Source organism: Hemibagrus wyckioides, linkage group LG25, assembly GCF_019097595.1.
Source record: "Hemibagrus wyckioides isolate EC202008001 linkage group LG25, SWU_Hwy_1.0, whole genome shotgun sequence".
Taxonomy (NCBI): Eukaryota; Metazoa; Chordata; class Actinopteri; order Siluriformes; family Bagridae; genus Hemibagrus; species Hemibagrus wyckioides.
Genome location: NC_080734.1, coordinates 12,208,323 through 12,233,575, shown reverse-complemented (window position 1 = coordinate 12,233,575; position 25,253 = coordinate 12,208,323). Strand labels below are relative to the sequence as shown.

Below are 25,253 nucleotides of genomic sequence, written 5' to 3'. Positions count from 1 at the left end.
TATTATTATTATTATCACATTTCAAACTGTCAGTCAGTTTTAATTCCAGTTACCGGTTCAAACAGTTGATAAATTGATTTTAGATTGACTTATATTATTGATGTTTAACAGAAAGATGCATGTGAGAAGAAGACAGGAATTACTGAACATCTGTTGATCTTTTATTATTATTGAGTCAATGGAAGCAAATTATGACCTGAGCATTCTTCACTCTTAGTGAAGATAAGAAGGCAAATAGCCAGATTATACAAACCTTACAAAATGTATAAATTTCAATTAAGTAAATTTAAGTATTCCAATTAGCACTGAACATGAATGTCCTGAAAATGTGTCATTGTTTGTCTAGATTTTTGTGGTGCTTTTGTCTGGTGTGTTTGCCGGGAAGTTACACCTCATTGTAGTAGTGACCAATTAGAACCCCATGGCCTACATTTAGAGACAAAAACACACAATGAGTTATGAATGAGTGATATGGGAGAGGGGGAAGGGTAAGAGTAACAACAAGAAGAAAAACAGAAAAAGCAATAAACAATACAACTGGCAAGTGTTGGAAAAACCACCAGACACAAAAGCTGGTGTCCTCAAACATTGCACAGTCAGGAATCCCTTTAAATATAATTAAAAAGGGGGGGGATCCCCCTTTATTTTTTATTTATCAGGCTCATTATTTCAATTTGTAAAATAATATTATAATAGATATTTACTGATATATATTATAGACAGTATATTAGAGCCATAGGTTTTCCATCACTTAAACACATTATGTTCAAGCTCAAAGTTATTGGGGTTTGGATTATACACAATTATTTGAGCTGAGTGCTCAGATAGATGAATTGTAATAATAACATTTAAGAATCATAAATGTTCTTTCTCTTTTATATGTTTTATGTATTTGTTTTTAACTTTTTTTTCAGATTAGGATTGATAAAACAATGACAAAATCAAAATAACAATCATAATTATATGGGGAAAAAACTCAATCATAATTATAACAGGTTTAATAATGGTGGGTCCACTAAAACAAACAAACAAATAAATAATAATAATAATAAAAAAAAACAAAGAGTGAGGGAACCACAAAAAAATACTAGACAGAAATACTAGACAGCCATGAGAAACAGCCCTATTTCTGTGGCATGAGGGGATGCTGCATCGGATGCTGTTCCCCTCTCTTTCCTATGTGACCTCTTTAGAAATTTACTGAAGCATGAAAGGAGTAATTATTTTGCCTGTCCTCAATTATGCCACCAGCATTACTGGTGTCTTCTATTTTATAAGGAAATCTTATATTTGAAAACAATCTCTGATTAAAAAGTTGATAATAAAACACACTGAATTTCTTAAGAGACTTTTGTGTGGGGCAGGACAGAGAAAAAGACATACCACTAATGTTAAGATTAAAATACGGTTCATTCTTAATAGTACTGACACTGAATTGATATTACAGGACAGTCTGGTAAATCCCAGAGGCCAGGAACATCATAAGTCACCTATGTGAATAACACAAAACAAACTTGAGCACTGAGCTTTAAAAATCTTGTCAATTTTAATAGCATTTGTATGTTTTTATGAACAACAAACTTGCAGATAATTCAGAAGCTTCAGTATATATAGTTTGCTATAGTTTCATCTCCACCTTATTTCTTTCTCTCTCTTTTCTCTCCCCTTCACAGTTGTAGCACTTTGGTCAGAATCTGATTATAGGATGTGGTGTCACACTGTACACAGTGAATCAGAGACATGTAGTCTGAGAAAAGAGCAGAATAGAGTTGATGGTGATGAGAAGAGATAAGATTTGTGATGTCACTTTGACTCCTTTTTCATCTGCCTAAGCTGCCGTTCTGCTCCAATCTGATTGGCCGGTGCTTTCATCACTTGTAAATGAGAGGCAAAACAGTGAGATGCTTACTTTTGACTGCTAATCTCGGGTAGTCTCCCTTCTTAAATCTCACTTTGGGATTTTATGTTTGTTCTGACTTACTACTTAACCTGGTCACCTTTCTTTAAACCAGTCATTTTCCTAAGGAACCTGATTAGTCTTTCTCTCGAATATACTATAGAATAAACCTGCGTTTGCTTACAAGCAAAACCAATGCTGTGCAGTTTTCAAGCAAATCTGATGGAAATTAAAACCTTATAAACAAATTTGACTGATTTGACGGGCAAACAAGGAGGCTGTGCACATACGTGTTTGTGCCACACATAGCTTAAATCTAATACATTCTGCCAGAAGAAACAAAAACTAAGAAAGTGACATAAAGACACATTTGTACTGTTTTTTTTGTGTCTACATTTGTGACTTTTCTATTATGTAGTTTGCTGGCTTTGTATGTGGTATTTTGGGTATTTCATATTATTAAAAGTATTACTAATGAATTAATAATAGACATAATAAAAAGGTTATAAATCTTTCAATAGCATTTTACTTAATATAGCAGTCAATAGGTTTTAATCAAACAACAGGTTTATTAAAAAAAATTGGCCAATTTATTATATGAATGTCACCAATAAATAGCCTATTAACTCCCTTAAAATTGTACATCCATCTTCAGGCTCAGACGTAGAATATTCACTCATTTAACTACATACACATAATTAAAATAATGTTGGACAAATAAGAAAGCATTAAACTTGAAGAATAATGACGTGTGAATCCAGGTCAAGGCGTACTACACCTGAGACGATGTTTGTTCCTGTGACCTCTGGTAGAAAACGTGAAGTAAACAACAGTGACTCTCACCCTGCAGCTGTTCTACATTTACATTTAGATTTACATTTAGTCATTTTGCAGATGATCTTACGAAGAGTGACACAATATGTAAACAGATGAAGGCGCAACAAACAAAGTACAAACAGGCTCAGTGTGCACAGTGTCTGTTTCCCGGGCAAAACCTGTTTTCGACGTACGTATTTTGATTTAATGGCCATGTCACATGTGAATGATCCCTTGGGTGGCCACTTGGCTTTGGACACTTAAAAACTACTTTCTTGATGATGAAATGCTTTACAAGCGCTAGACTGATATAGCTGGTAAATAAAATGGCAGACTTTAAGAACTGTAGACTTATCATAAGACCATAAGGGGATGAAGATAGAAAGAAATGATATAAAATACAATAAACATAAAGAAATGGATGCAGACAAATGCAAGGAAGATTTGTGCTAGATTTTTGGATCTTTGTGGATGAAGCTGAAACACTGGGTCATTCACACTTGATGGAGAAGCACATAGCACTGAAGTGTCTGAATACTAAAATAACAAAATCTCAGATTATAAGCATACGTAGACCTCAGATGAAGGCCTGACTGGTGTCCTAAAGGTAAAGACCTGAGCTGCGTGTGGGTGTGTAGTTCTCTGTGAATCAGGCAAACTCAGACTTAATCTGACTTCCTGCATACTGCAAAGCTTAATTTGTAATGCTTATATAGATTTTAGGAAGACATAGTTTTGATCATTTGTTTACCAGTCACTGGTTACAGTTTATGGATCCAACTATCTATCCTTTTTCGGTACTGCTCATCCTACAGATGGTCACTGTGAATCTGGAGCCTTTCCCAGGTGAACAGGGCACAATTCAGGGGACACTCCACACGCCAGGTGCAAACCCATTGCAGGGCACAATCACACACACATTCTCTGAAAACATTTAGAGATGCCAATCAGCCTGTACCACATTACTTTGGACTGGGGGAGTAAGCATAGGAAACCCACCAAAGCATAAGAAGAACATGTAAACTGTGCACACAGGGTGGAAGCAGGAATTGAACCCCCAAACCCAATAGTGCGAGGCTAAACATGCTAATCACTAAAACACTGTCTAGTAATAATATTGTCACAGGATCATAAAACTTTTTAGTCATGCACTCAGAAAAACAGCTTTGGCCACCCATTTCATGTAACCATACATTTCCTGTGTTGTCAATTAGGCCTTGAGCTTAAATTCCACAGACATCTTTAAAAACGTAAAGATTTATTCCAGTATTTATTTACTGTATCAGATTTTCAGTGGTCAGATGTTAACATACACTTTGTTAGAATTTGTTGGCCTGTTAATTGCCTGAAATAAATGCATGGGGTAGCTTTCACAAGCTTCTCACACAATGCCATGTTGACACAATGCCATTTTTCCCAGGCTTCACAGTTGGCATAGTATTCTTTAGATTAAAAGTCTCACCGTTTTCCTCACCATTTTTTTTAACCTGACCAGATAACAGTCCTCTAATTTTCTTTGTATGAGAGTCTGTCAGGTCACGGTGATGTAGGACTCTCTTAATGGTTAATGTACAAACATGATGTCAAAAAAAAACTTTGGTTGTCCTCTCGGGCTGTTTGTGCCAAAGTCTATTTACTTCTGGAAGAAAATATAGGCCTCCTTCCTGAAAGATGTGGTATCCAAAGATTTTTATTTTGCTTTTAAACATCCATAAAGATGCCCAATTGCTTGTTGGAAATTGTCCCTAAGGAGAAACCTGTCTTGTGGAGGTCCACAGTTTTTTTCTGAGGTCTGGGCCATGTTGCCTGGACTTTCACATAGTATCAAGGTCAAAGAGACTCTGGCTCTAAAATACTGCCACAGTTGCACCCCAGTTAACTAATAGAAGCTTCTGAAAGTCATTAAATCAATTTCTGGGAACTTCCAGGCTGTTTAAAGAGAGAGAGCCAGCTTATGTAAATTGTACGGAATTCTGATATAGTGAATTAAAGCTGTAATAAATCTGTCTCCATTTAACAGTTTTAAAATTACCTTTGATCGAACAAACAAGGCAGATTCCCTATACTGACTTGCTTACTTACTTATTGAAAAGAGACTCATTGTAACATGAAATGTGTGGAGCTTTGAAAAACTCCACACACATTTTACTAATCTTTAGCCTAAGTGTATGCAAAGTATTACTTCAACTGTAGTCTCTCTAAACATAATGCAGTGTTGGTCAAGTTCTACACTTAAAAAAAAAAGACATTTTCAAGAAGTCTTTGGATAATTAACTTTTATAAATGAGTTTTACTTTCACTTCCTCTTAGGGAAACACTGAGTTGTAAGTATCTACATAGAAACAAAGGGTTCCTCCAGAAGGATAACCAAAATAACCTTAAGGATTCTAGATTTAACCTTTAAGGTCTAACAAAGAACAGTTATGCTTGCTTATTTCCTGTAGCTAGATTTTGTGTTGAATCTGTTTCTGCATGCATACCAGACTTTATTATTAACTTTTCCTGCAACTATGTATGTTACTATCTTAAAATTGCTGTGTGTTGAGCATTGTGTCCCTCTCCTCTCCTCTCCTCCCTCTCCTTTATGTCCTTCTGACATAAAGTGACATTCCATTACACTTTCAAAAAAAATGTGCTATTCATATTGAACACTTGAATACTATTTTACTTCTGACTAATTAGAAATTTATTTATTTCATTAGTAGGATTGGAAAAAATGATGGATTCCTCCATTCTGTTTTATTTTCTGTTCTTTACTAGAAATTCAATTTCAGCTTTTATCTATCTATCTATCTATCTATCTATCTATCTATCTATCTATCTATCTATCTATCTATCTATCTATCTATCTATCTATCTATCTATCTATCTATCTATCTATCTATCTATCTATCTATCTATCTATCATTTACATTTACAAGTACTCAAACCTTAATCTTTGGCTGGATACTTATATTTAAATTGCATAAAGTGTTGTCACATTACCTGTACTTAAGTTTAATTTCTAAGTACTTTATTTCACCCCTGACTGTATCCTCTTTGGCAAGGCGTGGTAACTTGTAATAGACTAACAAAACAGCAGCTACATTTTACTCCTCCACCCCCATGGTCGCTCTCTTTTTACTTTTTTGTCAGAGGATTTGCATTGGGGCCTTTTTTCTGCAATGTGTCCTCTACCCAGGAGTTGTTCTTCACGCTCAGCTCTTGCAAAATCATTCATCCTTAACGCATGTAAACAGCAGAGAGACAACAACAACAAACAGGAAAGGTCAAAGTAACCACAGTGCAACATCGGAACATCAGGATTCTTCTTCCATTTTCTTTTAATAATAGGATCATTTACGTGAGTTTGTCAAAAAAAAAAAAAAAAATTGGGCTCTTTTTTATTTATAAAAAAGCATGCATTCTTGACAAACATATAAAGAATAAACGATGAACAATATCATTGAACAGATATAAATTGTATAAAATATAAAAGATACAAAAAGATTTAATTTTAAGGTTAAACACAGTGGTGGTTTTAGTGGTTTTAGGGTTTTTGAGTTAGACATCAGACAATGCACCTGAGCCCTTGGATTGTGTCCTTTATCAGTTGTAGGTTGCTTTGAATAAGAGTGCAAATAAATGTTTGTTTGTTTTTAAAATCATTTAATATTACATTATTCTACACTATGGTATGTTAAAAGTAAAGTGCTAGCTCAGACACATGTATGAAGGAGAAGGAGAAGACCCCACCACTACCACTACCACCACTGAAATGTAATAACATTAGGATTCATTATTGCATTACAGCATGGGTAGGACCTGGCCAGACAGACAGCATCAAAGCCTTCCATGTCCAGAATAGACTGTAAACTGATTATTTTGGAGAACTGTGTAATATTAGCTCAGTTGCATAGGCTATGTTTCGAATCCAGTGTGAAAGCATAGTGTTGGTCAATATACTATGATGAACATAATAAAAAAGAATCACTTCTCTTCTTTCAGAATGGAGAAAAAAAGCATATGCCTATATAGAGATTTAACATTTGTATGAATTTAAGGGAATGTCATTAAGACCACATCTCAAATTAAAATAAAACTTCTGTGAGGCGTCAGGTAAACAGCAGCGGTTAAATTAGATTCAAATGTAAACATAGATGGGCGGGATGGTGGTGAAAGCAGGGTCTCGGGTCGATCCTGAGATCAGCTTACTGTCTGTGTGGAGTTTCACATCATGTCCCCATGTCTGCATGAGCTTTCTCTGTGCTTCTATAAATATGCTGATTGGCTTCTGTAAAGTGTGGATATCTGTGTGATGGACTGGACTGACCTTGTACCCAGTGTAACCTTAGGCTCAGGGTTAGGACTCATCATTGAAAAATCATTGAAGATAAATGAATATATGTGACATTGGATCAAGGGATTACATTAACAAACATACTGAGTAGAAATAGATGCTAACTACTGCCTCAATCCACATAAGGTAGAAAGATGTACATTTAAAATCTAAAATATATTTAAAAGCAAGTCCCTCTGTTTTGATATTTCTTCCACGCCATATGCATATGTACTGAAAAATTGAAAAATTACTGAGTGCATAACAGTGACGAAAATGAATTGGACATAAAACTGGGTGGATAAACGAGTGTGTTATTAGACTTTGACTTGCAGCAAAATATGAGTAATGAGGGAATTGCCTAGAGTTAAAGTTCTTTTTGCAGATTTTAATGAAACATTTTCAGTTGTTAAATACTGAAGCAGTGGATGAGGAGCATGGGGAACAAGGAGTGATCAGTGAGACTGTGTGGCCAGTAATGAGACTTGATAAGGACACACAAATACTCCCATTGAGACCACATCTCACTTCACCAAACACTTCAGCCCTGGGACTTGTGACACAGTGTAATAATTAATATCGGAAACGTCACACTAGTGTCTGCATGAACTCATGTTAAGACATTATACTGCAAAAGGCAACACTGACTTTTCTTTATCTAAGCACTTTAAACACATATAAATATCTATTTTGAAATTATACATTCAATTGAATGTTTTACACTCCACTCCATGTCAAATCCGCCTTCCTTGTGGTCATGTGTCTGAATCTGGTGTCCTCTAACTGAAAAGGCATACTATACTATATATACTATATAGGTTTCAGAGTTTCATTAAGTAGGCACCCTTATCCAAGTTAACTTACAAGCCTGGGGTTAGTACCAAGTTAAATAACTGCAAATTAAATTAATATATATTTAAATACTAGGTTTAAAAACAACTCTCTCTCTCTCTCTCTCTCTCTCTCTCTCTCTCTCTCTATATATATATATATATATATATATATATATATATATATATATATATACACATCAGGGATAACTTTATGTGTTGGCCCTCCTTTTGCTGCCAAAATAACCCCGATGTATTCTGACACCAGCATTAACTTCTTCAGCAATCTGAGTAACAGTAGCTCATCTGTTGGTTCGGATCACACGGTCCAGCCTTCTCTCCCCATGTATATCACTGAGCCTTGGCCGCCCATGACCCTGTGACAGGTTCACCACTGTTCCTTCCTTGGACCACTTTTGATAGATACTGACCACTGCAGACCGGGAACACCCCACAAGAGCTGCAGTTTTGGAGATGCTCTGATCCAGTCATCTAGCCATCACAATTTGGTCCTTGTCAAACTCGCTCAAATCCTTACGCTTGCCCATTTTTCCTGCTTCTAACACATCAACTTTGAGGACAATATGTTTACTTGCTGCCTAATATATCCTAATATATCAGTGTTATTCACTTCACCTGTCATATATAGTTGATGATTTATATATACATATAAATCATCAATCAAGCCCAGGCTAACTTGGTCATTGCAGGTAGTCAACAATATTTTTTGTTACACTGCCATCTAGTGACATGTTAACTTTCTCTATTTCTGCTTTGGTTTAAGGCTGTCTCCATTATCCACAATGCTCTCACCTACTCATCTGGGTTCTCTCTCAAATACACAAAGCTAAATACCTTAATCAACAGACCACTGAGCTTTCTGAGCAAATTCTCCACTTTAACTCAACTGCAATGCATTGGGGAACTGGAAGTACTATGTTTAATATCACCACTAGTCCAACATTAAATTTATCATTAATATGATAATGTCACTGGGAAATAGGAAGTGAAGATCTTGCTCTATTTTAGGAGCAAAATTCCGACTGTTATCGTTGTCACGGCAGAAATGCTTTCTCTTAATAAGGGCTATTGTAACTGCATGAGCAACGTCCCCTGTGACTTCAGCACAGGATACAACAGGGAATAATTAAAATACAACACCAACCAGCATACTTGCACCACAATCACCGACTATATAACAAATACTTCAATATAAACATTTTTATTACGTTTAAGGGTGAACCTTTCCTTTGAGACTTAATTTTGTGGCTTTCCATGATACATTTGTATGTAAGGATTTAATCAGTGAAGAAGTCTTTGTTTTGTTTTTTGGCCAAAAGAAAGCAAAGTTGCCAGGCAGATTATGAATTAGCAAAAGAAGCAATGAATTAGTTTCAGTTGCAAACAAAAGAAAAGGCAATGTTGCCATCTACTGGCCAAAGTTGTCAGAAACATAAGATTTGCCACAATTAACAACAGAAAACACAACTAATAAAGAAAAAACATTTTGGAAACATACATTTTATTAAGTTTTTTTGACTTGGGATTGTCAGTGCACCTTGGGTTCAAGCGTAATTATGTATCTGTGTTTGCTGTGTGTTTTGTAGCTGTATTTAAGGCCTGCTCAGTGGTATGTGACAGTGGAAAGGTCAAGACCACCAGTTTGTAAGAGAGGTTTTTACAGAGGTCAAACACAAGGTGCTGCGTTTTTCACATCATTCGATACTGACCATACTCAAACTAGTCACTTTTGCAACATCACTGAATGCAGTCTTTAAAGTATGACACATAAGGGATTATTTCATTCAGTGTAAGACTAGATCAGTGATACATCTGGCATTGCATGTAGTTGGGTTTATATTAATACCATTTTAAAATATAATCACTCAGTACAAATAATAAATGACAAAAACTTTGGATAGGAATTATATATTTAAGGGCATATCCTCCCAGAGAAATCTGTATATGCTGTGTTTCAAGCAAGGCAAAATTTTCAAGATGACTGGAGATACAGCAAAGAACTGGAATGCGGACAGTGAACCAGACTAATAAAGTATTTTACATATCTTGAATATGCCCCAGATTTTGTGTTCTCTGAGGTAAGACCCTGTTGTGAGAAATGGCGAATAGTGAATTATATTAGCACACACACACACACAAGCACACATATCTCCATACCTGCTAATGGTGACCTGGTGATAGAGTGTATAGAGACACTGGGATGAGTGTAAACTCTGACTTGTGTAAACCTGAGATCACCCATTATCAGCTTGCAGAAGGATCAAGATCCCTTTGCAGGTTAAGAATGGGGGCAGAAGGGCATTTCTGAGTCATTGGGAAGACACTAAATCATCTTTGTGTGTGTGTGTATACGTGTGCGAGACGCTCTAAAATTCTACAACAAAGACATGAACTTGGTCTTGGTTTCCAGGAGTGAGTAAAATAAGGAATGCATTAACTTGGCAAAAAGAAGAGGAGTATAGTACTACTTGATATAAGTTTTAGTTGTTTAAAGGAGTAGTGGTTATTGACACAATGCATCAAATAGGACATACAATGCCCCTTGGGGAAGAAAAAAAAGGACAAAATTTAATTCAGTTGTATGAAATAGTCATGACAAGCAAGAAAAGTGAAAATCAATCACGTTATCTCTTTGTTTATATAAAAATATGTTCAGTTGAGGTCTCTTCTCTTGCATGTGAGGTAAAGTAGAGTGCGTCTGTCTTAACACTGTATACATATTTGCAATTTAAAAGCTTTCTCCTGTGAAAAGCTCATCATAGACATGCATAGTGCAAAGCCTGCATGTGTAGAAGTGATTCAGTGGGTGATTTTCGACATTAAGTTACCAAAACAATTAAATACTATCAAGGAGTGCAGTGATGCTCCGATAAAAATATATATGAAGCATTTAAATTTAATGATAGCACCAAGAACAGCAGAGTTATTATCTAGGCCCTAGAATAGTACATTCATCATACTGCTTACTAATGTTGAGGGTTTCCTATAACATTTTGGAGTGTGACACAGTGAGGCATACTTTTCTGCTGTGGGCTCTCCAGGATTTAAATCATATTTGCACATGAAAATAATATATTTATACATATATATATACGTGAAACACTTGTTATATAAAAACTGACCTCGGGTCAAAGTTTAGTAACACAACCAAGTACAAAAATATTACATCTGGACTTTTTTTTTTTTTTTTTAACTACTACTGTGTATACTGCAGCTACAACTTCAACTGTTGTTTTAATGCTAAAACAATCATAACAATACAAAGAACAATCTAAAAAATAAAAATCACCAGGGCTACATTTCTCATGACTTGCTAAAGCCCTTCAACGACTACAGTCCGAGTTCACCACACATAAGATAGAATCAGGTAGTTCACACTGGAGTCATTGCATCTTTCCTTTCCGCTTTAGCTTAATTCTAGGAATGCTTATTGCTTAAGATGGGTGTTGTATAAGGATGTTTCCTTTTTAGTGGTATGTGCAGTGAAAGCACATATAACGCACTGAGGAAGCAGTAAAAGTGGCCATAGATGGAGGTAGGAGTCCATCAATAGCATGGACATTTTACTCCCTAGATTAAAGGCTAGATGTAAACTTTCAAGAAGTCACAGGTTTCCGCAGCAGTTGCCCCACTTCCTGTCCTGAGATCCTAATAACTAAAACATCAAAAAGATGCAATCTAACTTCCCAACAACTTATTACAAGCATCCAGAGGCCCAGTAATTAGTATGCAATAGGTGAGTATTATGCTGCAATCTTGAATTGAAGAGGTACTTGGTACTGTAAATTTGTTTCAGTTCCATAGATTCTGTCTGGCACTGGTTGTGTACACTGCCGTCACAAATTAGCAAGTTAGTAAATAAGCTCTTGCTAAACCCAGAAGAGCCTCTTTTTCACTGGGCTGCTGATTTTTTTAGTTATAGTTATTAATATAGTAATTATGAAACTCCATAGCTTCAAGCTAATTTTTCTTCTATCAATTAGCCATTTACTTCAAATATCATCGAACTTGAACAGCTTCTGTAACTCATCAGGGCTCGCTGATGTGGCTCACTACTGGGTCAGTGCCTGACTGAATCCATGAAAGAAATATGGTGATATTACTAGCTAGATAAAACATGTTGTTCACCAGGCTAACTCAGGGCTGCATTCAAATGCAAAATACACATACTGAGTTAATTGTGTGCATATACTAAGGAAAGCTACGGTAGATTTGCATGTGATTTCAGCATGTGTATCTACAGTATGAACACACTCCCAAGAAAGCAATCCTATCATGCTTTGTACCCTCTGCGGCTACTTGTCAATCGACAGGCCCTTGAAAGATGAGGCGGGTGAAGCCAGGTGTGCCTGTCAGAGGTGTAGAGCAGAACGGGCATATCGGCTGGAAGGCGTGGGTCCCGTGGGGCAGCGATGTCTCAGCCCAATACTTTGCCGTCCTCTCTGAGCACACATGGCCGCAGGGAACAAAAGTGTGGGTGGGAGCCCCTGCATCCACATAGAACGCAGGCTCACAGCCCAGCCACAAGGGCACGTAGGGCCCTAGCGATCGACATAGAGGGCACTCCCGTCTGCCGCCTGTGTTGGGGCCTCCCTCACGCTCGCGGCTGTGCTCAGGCTTCTGGCCCCAGTCATGTCGGCCATGCACATGGCCACAGGTAAGGTAGGCCCAGGGCTGGCGTTCCTCTAGGCTGTGGCTACGTGGTAGGCTGGGGAACGCCAACGTGCTCAGGCCCACTGGGCATTGTGGACGTGCTGCATTCAGCTCCAGACGCAGTGCGTCCAGGTGACGCAATGTAGGAGCTTTGAGAAGGCCTTCAGCTGTGCGCCACAGCAAAGTTGCACCACACAGGTCTACCAGAGAGCCATCCTTCAGAGCGCTGCTTTCACCCTGAGCCTAAAGAGAAATGAGAAAAAAACTCAATTAAATTAAACACTCAAAAGACTGTTTAAATTAGCAAACAAAATAAATCAGAAAATATACTGAATAACTGCAGGGACATTTAGCTGTTTCCACAATATTTTGAAAAAAAAATGTTTACTGATGAACAGTGACTACTTATTTCAAAATAATACTTTTCTTATTGACTTCAGAAAGTGCTACTACAAAGGAAATTGGTTTTGGCTAGACAGTTGGCTTCTTGTACGTTGCCTTGTCTGGGAGTTAATGCCAGCCTCGCTCCACCAGCTAGACATCACAGATTAATATCTGTGTCATGAACTGTGCCTCAAAGGAAAGCCAGAAATCAAGCAAGCAAACAAACACAAACAAATAAATAACTAAAGTTTATGGTACATTTTTGGTTGTCTTAACCCTTACTTAGATTTACAGTACTTGTGTTTTAAACAAAATACCTGGAGGTATCAAATATATTTTTTAATTATGAGCCTGTTTACATTCAGCACCTGGGCTTGCATTAGTTCATAAATCGTGCCTTGAATTGTGTTTCCTGTGTGGCAGGCTCTGGGAGGGAGGAAAGTAAGTGGTTAATTTTATATTTTATATTACTTACCAGCTGGCCACGGATGGGGCCGGACCTGGTCTCTCTCAGAGTGTAGACATTTCCACAGACAGAAATCTCCCTCCACATGCCCTGCTTGGATTCTTCTGGGAAATCTTGTGGATGCATCACCAGTACTCCATTGGTTGTGAGGCCATCCATCTGACCATCTGGGTTCTTCCACTTTGTTGCTTTTTCCTACAGGAAGAAATTGACATTTGAAAGATTGTACATAAAATATGACCGGAGCAATGCAATGTTATTTTGATCATTTGACCATAACACCCATAGATACTTGTTCAACATTCTAGAATAACCTCCACTATCCTGGGAAGTCTTTCCACTAGATTTTGCAGTGTAGCTCTGGGGATTTTCTCATCCCTGTTCATCACAATAAAATCAAATATAACAAATCTTTTGTTTTGCAAAATTCAACAGCAAGTAGGATTTTTCCTTTCTCCAGCTGTTGAACAATAAATAAAAAAAACTGATGCAATGCTAGCCTACTGAGCTGTCCAGCTAACAATAAAAAAACAGTATGCTTAAACTTATTGTCCATTCTGATTGGTACACTTCATCTTTCCTAGTTTTTTAGTACTTTCACACAACACAATTAATTAGCTTTCATGTAAATCAAGAGATGAAGTAAGAGACCAGTGCTTAACCCTGACCAATTCACACTCTTGACCACTTGAGCTCTGAAAGGAAATCTCTCTAGACATTATTATAAATAGAGGAGTCTGCTAACACTTACAATAAGTGTGGCAATCCATTATTGTAAGTACATTACAGAAGTGGCACATGGAAATTATGCTGCACTCCAGTCTGCTGACTGCATGAAGAACATGATGGACAACCATATGTTGCACTCGTTGCACAAATCTCAAAATGACACAAATATTTCCAAAAGGCGCTGAGGAATACCAACCCCAAGGAAAATGTTTTTGGAGGAGTCAAAGCCAGCTGCATAAATTCGGGCAGTGTAGGGGGGGTTACGCTCACACACCACCCTGCAGGCAAAGCGCGAGATGGTGCTGGGCGCAACAGAGTCCTCACTCTCTTTTGATCCTCCTGGTGTATCAGTCACCACAAAGTCTATGGGGCTCTCAGTGGAACGGCCAATCTAGACATAAGGACAAAACAGTGATTTATGAACCATTCACAACCATTTGCCTCATTTCAATTAATGTCCATTGCACACCAAGGCATTACACGCCTGCTATCTGGAAGCTCTAAATGATAAATGGCAATCATATTTTGTTGAGACAGTTTTTAAAATGACAACCAAATGAAAAAAACAGTTTGAAAGCATATTTTGTATGTTGGTAACCTATGGTACCTTTGGGGAACCAAACCAAAATACTACCATGTGCAGAGAAGACAAAATATCTAACAGGAAAATCTGTGCTGGCAGAGAGAAAAAATAATTTCTTATGCCACCAGCATAAATGATAAATCATTCAGTGTTATTCAATGGTCTTAGGAACATTAAATAATAATTAGACAAATTGTTTTCTACATATATATTTTGCATAATGTTTTGCATACCCATTTCAACTTCTCCTAATCAGATCCAAACATCCTTTCTGATAGCACGCAAACTAACAATCACATGATATTGCCAGAATCTCAAGTCTGCTTTTTAGGTGTGTCCCTTCTCTATCATTACAACAACTGTTCAAAAATTGCTGCGGCTAAATTGTAGGTGTTGTCACGTCTTCGCCTATTAGCTCAATGAATAAATATTTTACAGGAGAATTCACAGTGTCTCACCTGGAACATATCTGTGTCATCATCATGACAGTATTCCACCACCACAGTCTGATTCCTAGAGAGCGTGAAGGAGATACTGTGCTGCCCCCTGCTATTAACCGCCTGAAACAAAAGGTCAAATCTCCTCTTTAATTACAACCTCAATGATACATCAGTGCAATGCATAAGATACATTTTAAATGAGTAAGTGCAATAACCATCAGGATGAGCAAAACACCTGGAATAAATCTACTGGTCTTGAATGTACTTGTGTTGAACTACACTACACACCTTGCTGTCTTGTGGATTGCTGAGGATATGCACAGTGCTTGGCTTGACACCGTTAGCCTTTGCCCTCCTGTAAAGAGCAAAGCGACTCCTTTTCCTCCCCTTATCTCCACCAGGAAGGGAGCCATTGTACCTGGAGAGGAATAAGAACACAAACATCAAACACAATTGCGCGATAATAAAAATCTTTACCAACAATCTGTACCAGCTGATATTTCTTAATTATATTATCAATATTTCTATGGCATCTGTACAAATAAACACTCTCTCTATTTCTCCCCTTTTCTGTCTGCCGGCAATCATTGCTGAAATATTTATCACACTCATTTATCTCACTCTGTTCCTTTTGCCCAGTTTTATTACCCAAACCTTTAGTTAGAATGAATGGTTTTGATGTATGGAGTAAATTCATAGGGGCACTGTAAACTGTGAACGTTTATTTTCTTTCCTTTTTTTTAAATCCTTTGATTGGCAGGTTGAACACATACAGAGAAGAGGGTGTCAGAAACCAAGGAACTGAAAGATTAGCTGTTTGTCTATAACAATAAACATTTGTGCTACGACAGGTTTTGGGGGCGGTACCTGGCCACACAATGAATGCCACCATGCATGTAAGAAGCGTGTCTAGTCTAGTCGTGCTCTGAGGTTAGACTCCAAGTCTTCACAGAATAAGCAGGGGAATTCTTCTCCAGTGCTTGGATTATAAGGCGAGGATGAAAACACGATGAGAAGGCTTCACTTAAGAGGCTTTTAGATAATCTCAGATGCACGTGGTGCCCCATAATAGGTAAAGAGATCTCTCCCGTGTTCCACACGCTGTGGTTCTCAGAGGCATCTGAATGCTCTAGGCACACTAACTCAGTTTGGCATTTAGTCTCTGCAGCCTCCAGTTTGCTGCTGCCAGAGAAAGGCTCTTTTGTTCTTCCTGCAGCTATCAGTGACAAACAGCACAACTGAGGCGAAGCATGGGAAACTGCAGAGACGTTCAGCAAGTTTGTATTTCAGTAGCCCTAAAGGCAATCGCAACCCTGTCCTATGAGCCCTGACATGTGTATTCTGTACATTTCAGACAACCAGGGCTGTATCTAGTTAATAATGAATCTAGCTAAATAGCAAGTCAGATTTTAATCTGCACTAAAGTTTGTACCATGGTCTTACACAAACTCATTTCGTATGAAAGGTTAAATACATTAAAGTTCAGGTTCGGGGCTGGGTTACAGCGTTCCGTATGAATTTAAATTCATACTTATTTTTAATAGGAAGAGGTCACTATATACATCTGATTTTGAGGTGTACTATATGGATGTTGGCCACATTTGTGAATCGTCTCCGTAAAATGTCTGCGCTGCTTGCAGTGGTGCAAAAGCATTGACCGTGTCCAGACTGGTCAATGTGCCAGTTCAGCACTGCACAGTGAGACAGCAGAGACAGAAGAGCAGCACAGCAGAACCAGTGTTCGCCTGAGTGCACATGCGCACATGCTCACCCACACCCACACCCTCAGTCTCTCTCTCTTATTCTCTCTCTCTCACACACACACACACACACACACACACACACACACACACACACACACACACACTGAAATATTTAAACACCATTCCTCCTGTATTTTCATGCTGACCTAAAAGTCTTATGTATTATTAGGTATAAAGTGAAATATCACTAGTCATGCGCAAATGATTATAGCTTAGAATACAACAGCAAAAGCCAACAGCATCCTATCACAGACAAACACAGACCTAGTACAACGTCACGTGAGACTCACGGACAAATCTTTAGAAACAATCCAGAACAAATGTGTTGGTAGAAGTGATTCAGATGAATTATATGGATTTCTTCCTCTGCACATCTGCTATGTAAACTTTCCTACTGCAATATGCATTTTATTACCACAAGCTAATATTAAATTACCTGCTTACATTTTAATTCTGGGTAAGCAGCCTAACAAAATGCTTGCCAGTGTAATATCTCTATATATTCATTAAATAATATGGAATAATACTGAACACTGTTTGGTTTCATGCAGGGTAAAAATACATGACCGTTTACATTGTACACAAACACAAATCTCTTATGCAGCACATTGCATCAGCCAAATAAGGATTCTTTTTTTATTTCTGTGTCACAGTATTGTCTGAACATGTCCTGCTATACGTCATCAAGCCAAGAGTTTGACTCAGTGTTGATTTATTATTTCATTTGAACACAGCAGGTTGGTCCTGACAATACAGCTCTCTGTATCCAGTGCAAAGTAGATCATTCCCATTAAGAAATTTTCTGAACAAATCAAAAGACCACCAACTATTATTTATAAAATACACCTTAATGTATTCTTTACAACAGTTTTTAAAATAAAAGCTCTAATTCCTCCCCTGATAGGTAGTTTTTTTATAGTCTACTGGTGATTTTGGCTTGTGGAGTCTCAAAGATTTGCAGTTGATTTACACAGCGATGACAAGCAAATAATGGCCACTCAGTAAAACATATTAAAATGTATTTTCTGTTTAAATAAAATGTATAGGTCTGTCAATATTAATAAATCTATATATATAAATATATAAATATAGACAGCTAGAATGCCCAGGCTGTAATTGCTGCAAAAGGTGTTTTTTTTTTTCATTAAGGCAAAGTTTGAAGAAAACATTCATCATTTCCATCAAAATCATTATTTCTAACTCATGTCAGCATGTCCTGTTCTTTTGCTATATTTCCTATTCAGACTAATTTCGTGTGTGTTCCAAGTTTGTGCTCAAAGTGTGTGCTCAAAGTTTGAGCGGTAGTGCGCATGCATATATATATATATATATACACACACAGTAATACCTCACATATCCGTGAGGTTACATTCAGGACCCATCGGGAATGACGAGGTTTCGCAGATGTGCGGTGGAGTCACTAAAATTGCTAAAACTGTCCTGTAAATGCTTATTTTTTAGAGTTTAAACCATAAATATGACCCCAATCATGCTCCCAAAACACTTTAATTTCATTTAAAAGTTAGCTTAATAAATTACCCTTAAAAGAGAAATAAATGTTTGACGCAAAAATAAAGTACAGTATCACCTACTAGGTATTTGTCACACAAGCACATATATCCTAATGTTACCCCTATAATTCACAGAGCTATGGTAAGTACACTAGCTGGCTTTTTCTTTGTAAAGAAATGTAAAGACAAATTGTACTGTACAGTAACTTATTCACGCTCACGGAATATACGCGTGTGCTGAACCAAATACAAGGTGCGGGGAGATGAACCGCAACATCACGCATACAAAGCATCGTAGCTACCAGCCAATCACCAGCTAGGTAAAACTGTTAATGCTCTGTGATTGGATACTTCCAACCATTCCAGCCAATAGTGTGTTGTGATGGCTGTACTGTACGTACGTGATATCGGCGACATTTGATATCATTAAAATAAAATTTATATTTTATTTATATTGATATTTTGTTGATTTTACTTTTATATTTATATTACTAAATTAGTAAACTAATTTTTTCTTAATAATTTCGCATTAAAAAGCATGAAAATGTATAAATTGCCACGAAATTTGCAGGATTTTGCGAGGATTTCGCGGATCTGTGAAAAATTCATGGATGCAAATTAGTTAAGTTCCAATGAAAATTTCGTGGATCAGTGACGTCACGAATCGTGAGATGCAGAAGTATTACTGTATACACACATATATATACACACACATACATATACATATATAAACAGAACATACTGAGACATTTTTTACTTATTATTAGAAGCCCACAGTCACTCTCAGGTGAAGACATCAAGGATGGAGGATGAAAAATAAATCTAATATACCCTACTACACTAAGTTAAAGCCGTTTTACTGTGTTAGAACAGAGGTCTTCCACATTTATTGCAGGTCACACTGTACAAGATAATGGCTATAGTCTTGGACAAAGTATTTGGCAGATGTGTGCTGTAAGTCATTTACACTAATTAGATGTCATAAAGTGACGACATGCTGATAATACTGCAGAAAAGAGAAGAAGCAGTTGGCGTGGCCGCCTCACAGCTCCGGGATCCACCATACGAACCTGATTTTGGGTTAATATCTGTATGGAGTTTTGCATGTTCTCTCTGTCAAAAGGTGCTAAATCAGCTGCTGATGAGCAACATCACATGAGGAAGTGTGCTGTTGTACTGAATATCAGCACGGCTGTGCTTTGGCTTCGGGTAGTCACAGCTGTGCTGATATTCAGAATAAAAGTATGATTGCGTGTATGATATTCCTTTCATACAACAGCTCTATAAACAAGAAATAAATATGAAGCAGCTAACATTTTGTTACTTTAAAGGGTTTTTTTGTTTGTTTGTTTGTTTGTCTTAACGACGATATTTTCCAAAGACGCCACTGATGGACTGAGCAACAAACAGACTGACTGACATCTCCTGGTAGTATCTATTGCTAGAATAGTGATACAAATAGTGAAACATTCCAGTGCTGTTATACTAAACCTCAGCACACTTGGAAAGCCACTTCTCCAATCAAATTAGTGGACCGGAACTAACTGTGTAATCAGGCAATATTGCATGAGTTGAGAGCTGTTATACTGAATGTCAGCACAGCTGTGTTTCGGCTGTAGGCACAAGGCCGCAGGTAATCACAGCCCTGCTGATATTCAGTACAACAGCATCACTGGGAGTGAGATCTGGCTTTTACACAACAGCTCTTGTGTATAAACAAGAAATTAATATTGAGAACCTGACATTTCAAACACAATATGACCAAATATTTTGTTTATTGCCAAACAAGCCACAGTTGCCCTGCAACACACAGTCTGACTGACAGCCTGCAGCAAGTGTAGTAATAGTTTCAATGAGCTGTTGCTAGAATTGTAATTTTATGCATCGAGCCCAGACAAGAGGAGTGACAGCCTTTAACAGTGAAAGACCAACTGCTTTAACTCGCAACCTAGGAATTCTTTCACAACTGGTGATTTCTGTCTGTGAGAGCAGAATATAAAGCAGTTTATAGTTAATGATTTTTATTTCTTCATATGAATACATTTAAAACATTACTATTAACCTGTTAACTCTATCATCTGCTCAAATGCCTAGCTAATGAAATAATTATTAATTTTAAAGCATTATTTGGTTACTACATTTAATGATTCGGTAGCAATAGTGAAACTAATAGGACAGGCATATTTCTATATTATATAAACGTCAAAATTAACAAAGATCTTGAGATAAAAATGAATCTGATTTCATTCTACGTTCCTTTCTGCATGAACTGGGTTATATGGTTTCCTGTTTACTGAATGTGGTATTCCCTGTTCCTGTGTGGAAAATGTAAACTAAAAATAGCTACATAATGAGCCACATTTTTTACCCTCCATTTTTCCCCCCTCTAAAATGCTCCTTTAAGTAGCACTGAGAATTTAGCAGTCTTTTAAATACATTTCGATGCACACTGGTCGCAACATAGACTTGGGGTTTTTGCATATAGAAAAACGGATAGTAAGAACAAAAATGTTTAACATTTACATCCTTAAGCATTAACATCCTTCCCTATTGCCCTGATCAAGTTGAACACTTATTTGCAGGTAATTAGTAGGCTGTGTAAATATTTTTTAATCGAACACCATACACAATTTGCACAGTATTTTATGCACATAAATGCACATTACAATCATTGCGTGAGTGGCTTATCACAAACTGCTCAGAGCAGACATAACTATAATTAAACAACCTGAAAAAACACACATGGCTTCATTTTCCCATTGTTTACTGTATCACATCGTGACAGACCTGGCAAAAAGACCCACTAATTTGCACTGCCACCCATGGAGACTGCTAAGACCATCAGGAGACAGACTCAATCCTAAACAATCTAATATATAATATACTATATATTGTGGTAGATACAACGCACAATACATTATTTCCTACACAGTTTGGTTCAACTGTACCAGAACTCTAAAATTTAACTTGGGCACAGAGCCTTCCGGTCCAACCACGTCAATAACTTCTGCAACACACTGCAAGTTAGAAATCATTATAGCTTCTGTAAGATGAACATTGATATCAATTAGAGCATAACTTCAATCATTCCCTGGTGGTCTAGAGGCTAGGATACGGCACGCTCACAGCTGAGGCCTGGGTTTGAAACAACCCAGCCACTGGGGGCTGCACAAGTCAGTGCACTCTCAGTGCTGGTCCTAAGCCCAGATAAAACTGTAAGGGTTGCATCAGGAAGGGCAGCCGGCGTACAACCTGTGCCAAATTAAATATGCGGATCAGTGATCCACTGTGGCAACCCATAATTGGAGCAGCCTAAGGAAATTAAAAAAAAGCATAAACTTCAAGAGGTCTTCGAACTTTACCTGGCCTCAAAATCATTGCAGGTTTCAAACCATGATTTAAGATACAGTTTTAGCTTCATTCCTGTACACAAATTTTGGACAGAGTGCAAGCATGTTTTTCTGCTATCTGCGTTTACTTGAGGCATAATTTGATTGCTGTTAGAAAAACTTTGGTTTTCTATGGTTTTGCTGCTTGACTGTATTGTAAACAGTGCTAAAACAGATGAGAAATGGTTTATAGTCCCACTCTCCAGTGATATCCAGAGGAGGATCGGTTCCTTATTAAGTGCGGTTCCTTTGAAGGTTTCTTCGTCATGTCTTGCAAAGGAGATTTTCCACATGACTTTCACCAGTTGTTTGATGCAGATCCAAGTCTACATCTAAACCTCTCTTTAACTGCTTTGTCACAATGTATCTTGAACGTACACATGTATGTATCTTAAAAGTGCTAGAGGAATAAAAGTGGACTGAATTGAACTGAGTCTACACTGTAAAACCGGCTGTAAATTTGACACTAGTTAGTGCAACTGTAAAACATATTTACAGTAAAATACTATAATACCTTATGTAGCATAAAATACACATACTACATATATAGCCTCATTCGGCTGATGCTTTTATTTATTTATTTAATTATTTTTTTTAAGTAATTGTGTAAGCCTTACAACTGATTCAGGATACAGCGGCGAAAAAGGTTATGGGGTCTTACTCCAGCAACAAACCAACTGCTGGAATCTGAGCACACAACCTTCTGAACGTCTTCCACATCCAGCTTTTCACTGATTCGGACACTTCCACCTGTGAATTAACTCACAATAAAGATTGCATGGAGCTAGTTGTGGTGGCTCATGGGTTAAGTCTTTGAGTAACAGAACAGAAGGTTTGTGTTCACATCCCAGCTCTGCCACACACTACCACGGTTGGGTCTATGACTGTTGAACCTTCAGCTCAGCCGCATCAATAGTGAATCTTTTCTAACCAGATGAGCAAATGTGTGTCATGGTATACTACGTAAAATGTTACAGTACTGTCCAGTAAATGTTTGATCATTGTTTACTGTAAACATTACAGAAACCTGGTTTCTGTGAAAGTTACAGCCACATTAATGAGTGTATGATACACTAATCATGTTTCAGTGTGGTGATGTGACTCATGATACTACAATGTGGTGCTTTATAGTAACATATTTAACCACTTATCTTAGGACACACACTCTATAGTGCATATGTTTGTTACTGAGTAATATATATAATACTAATACATGACACACACGAGGTTTTATCATTGCATATTTGAGTACTAGTAGTTGTTATACGCTTGACGTTACACCATAACAACATAATTACCATTACTAGGATACTTTTGCTGTTGGTTAAAGCCATTACTACACGCTCCTGTGAAGCTGTAATAGCTAAAGTGTGTTGGAAATACGATTATGTGAAAGGCCAGACAGGGTAAAGTGCCCATGTGCTGCCTTTACACTTGATAACATCACGTTACTCACCCCAGTATGACCAGTTCGCCGTATTTCACCGGATCTTTGGAGCGGGCATGTTCGTTCTGATTCGGCGACAACATGGGACTGAAGCTAACGTCGCTTTTCGCACTCTTTCCTGCTCAAGAAAGCCTGGAACAAGTAACTTGAATAAGAACTAGAGTGTTGAATGATAGGCCTCCGTTTTAACAGCAGGATACGTGCCAAAAATAGTAGGCTGGTTTCCTTAGCCACATCGCTGTTGTGTTAATGAACGGAAGACCAGGAGCACCTCGATACGAACAGTCGAAGTGGTGGAGGATGAAAAAAAAACGGGCTCGCGGCAGAGTGGCGCGTACCATGATTTTCAGAGGTGCGCTAAACACTTGGTATGACTTCTGAAAACATTTGACGTCTTATTAAGCCATTGTTACATAGTTATACGCGATACACACCGTTATAATCACGATTCATATCGCAATTAAAGACCGACTCTTTAGTGGCTTTCCTGAAGCATTTCTTTGCACGCGTTTGCGCCCCCTCGCAAGTCGCACGAATGGTGCGTTCTCAGTGCGAAGCTTGCCTTTAACATTACGTCAGTGTGCGATAGTACGCTACGGAATACTATGTGATAAATCCCAGCTTACAGTTACAGAAATTGTAATCTCTCCACCCTGTTAAAAGAGTCTCGGTGATTAATTGTTAAGGCTTTATGACAAACAAAAACGTTCGAGACTGTTATAGCGCTTATTTCCGTGGTGAACGCACGAGTAATTTGAAAGAGAGCGTGGTCCATTCATAGAATCGTGATATAGAGACCTTGGGTAGAAATTGAATCAGTGTAAGAGTGAGGTCTGAATCATATTTGGACTGCTGTGAAATATCATTTTCTATGCCGCTTATAAACGATCTAGTCACTTTGATAGTCTGATCTCATATTGCATCAGCGCTGCATATCACAGGAAATCCTGCATTTGCACATTGCACAAAAAGCATCTTATCCACTGGGAGGCGCACACACTGACACAGCTTTCAGAGGCCACGTTGACGTTCAGTCTGCACTAATAGCAGTATTTCCTGGCGTTGGAGTCCCCATGCACTGCACATTTAGGTGTTTCCCCTGTTCCCAACACAATGCAGCTCTTCAGCTTATTAAATCTTTAATATTCACGAGGTTAAACATGTAAAACCTCTAAAATATCCAGTAGAGGAAATATTCTGTTAATGTAGCTTAAATTTAATGTTAAGTACTGTAACAAACACAGATTAGGCATAACATTATGACCTCATATTGTGTTGGCCAAAACAGTCCTGACCCATCATGCACTGTGTATTCTGACACCTTTCCATCAGAACCAGCATTAACTTCATCAGCAATTTGAGGAACAGTAGCTCGTCTGTTGGATCGGATCACACGGGCCAGCTTTCGCTCCCCATGTGCATCAGTGAGCCTTGGCCGCCCATGACCCTGTCGCCGGTTCACCACTGGTTCCTTCCTTTGACTGCTTTTGATAGAGACTGGACACTGCAGACCGGGAACACCCCACAAGAGCTGCGGTTTTGGATATGCTCTGATCCAGTCTAACCATCACAATTTGGTCCTTGTCAAACTCGCTCAAATCCTCATGCTTGCCCATTTTTCCTGCTTCTAACACATCAACTTTGTGAAAAAAAAAAATCACTTGCTGCCTAATATATCCCACCCACTAACAGGTGCCATGATGAGGAGATAATCATTGTTATTCACTTCACCTGTCACTGCTCATAATGTTATTCCTGATCGGTGTATTTGAAAAGAGTCCCCCTTATGAACACAACATAGATGTATCACATGAACAACATTATTTAAATATGAATCACGTTAGACATGTATGTATGGAATCCCCAAAACAACAAACAGGCTTGTTCAAGAGTCTAAAATATAAATCAATACACAAATTGACTATAGAACCAGTTACAAAATAAAATATGCTGAATTAATTTCTAAAGTCTCAAACAGTCAATACAATACATTTATTTATTAATTC

The 25,253-nt window shown here is 37.8% G+C and overlaps 1 protein-coding gene across 1 annotated transcript; it reads right to left on the bottom strand.

The window, feature by feature from the left end:
* Positions 1 to 11,044: 11,044 nt before the first annotated feature.
* Positions 11,045 to 23,631, bottom strand: LOC131346044 (E3 ubiquitin-protein ligase pellino homolog 2). Its single transcript, XM_058379359.1, has 6 exons — positions 23,257 to 23,631; positions 15,426 to 15,555; positions 15,156 to 15,257; positions 14,311 to 14,505; positions 13,395 to 13,580; positions 11,045 to 12,778 (listed from the first exon to the last, which is right to left on the bottom strand). The coding sequence occupies exons 1-6, from the start codon at positions 23,328 to 23,330 to the stop codon at positions 12,185 to 12,187; spliced, it is 1,281 nt and encodes a 426-aa protein (XP_058235342.1). The 5' UTR covers positions 23,331 to 23,631; the 3' UTR covers positions 11,045 to 12,184.
* Positions 23,632 to 25,253: the final 1,622 nt, after the last annotated feature.

What these genes read in the sequence shown, in the direction of transcription:
- LOC131346044 (XM_058379359.1), bottom strand. Translation starts at nt 23,330, where the DNA reads ATGTTGTCGCCGAATCAGAACGAACATGCCCGCTCCAAAGATCCGGTG. An exon ending in GGCGAACTGGTCATACTGGG is followed by an intron (nt 15,556 to 23,256) that starts GTGAGTAACGTG and finishes ATTCCTCTCCAG; the next exon opens with GTACAATGGCTCCCTTCCTG. An exon ending in CCAAAAACATTTTCCTTGGG is followed by an intron (nt 13,581 to 14,310) that starts GTTGGTATTCCT and finishes TTCTTCCTGTAG; the next exon opens with GAAAAAGCAACAAAGTGGAA.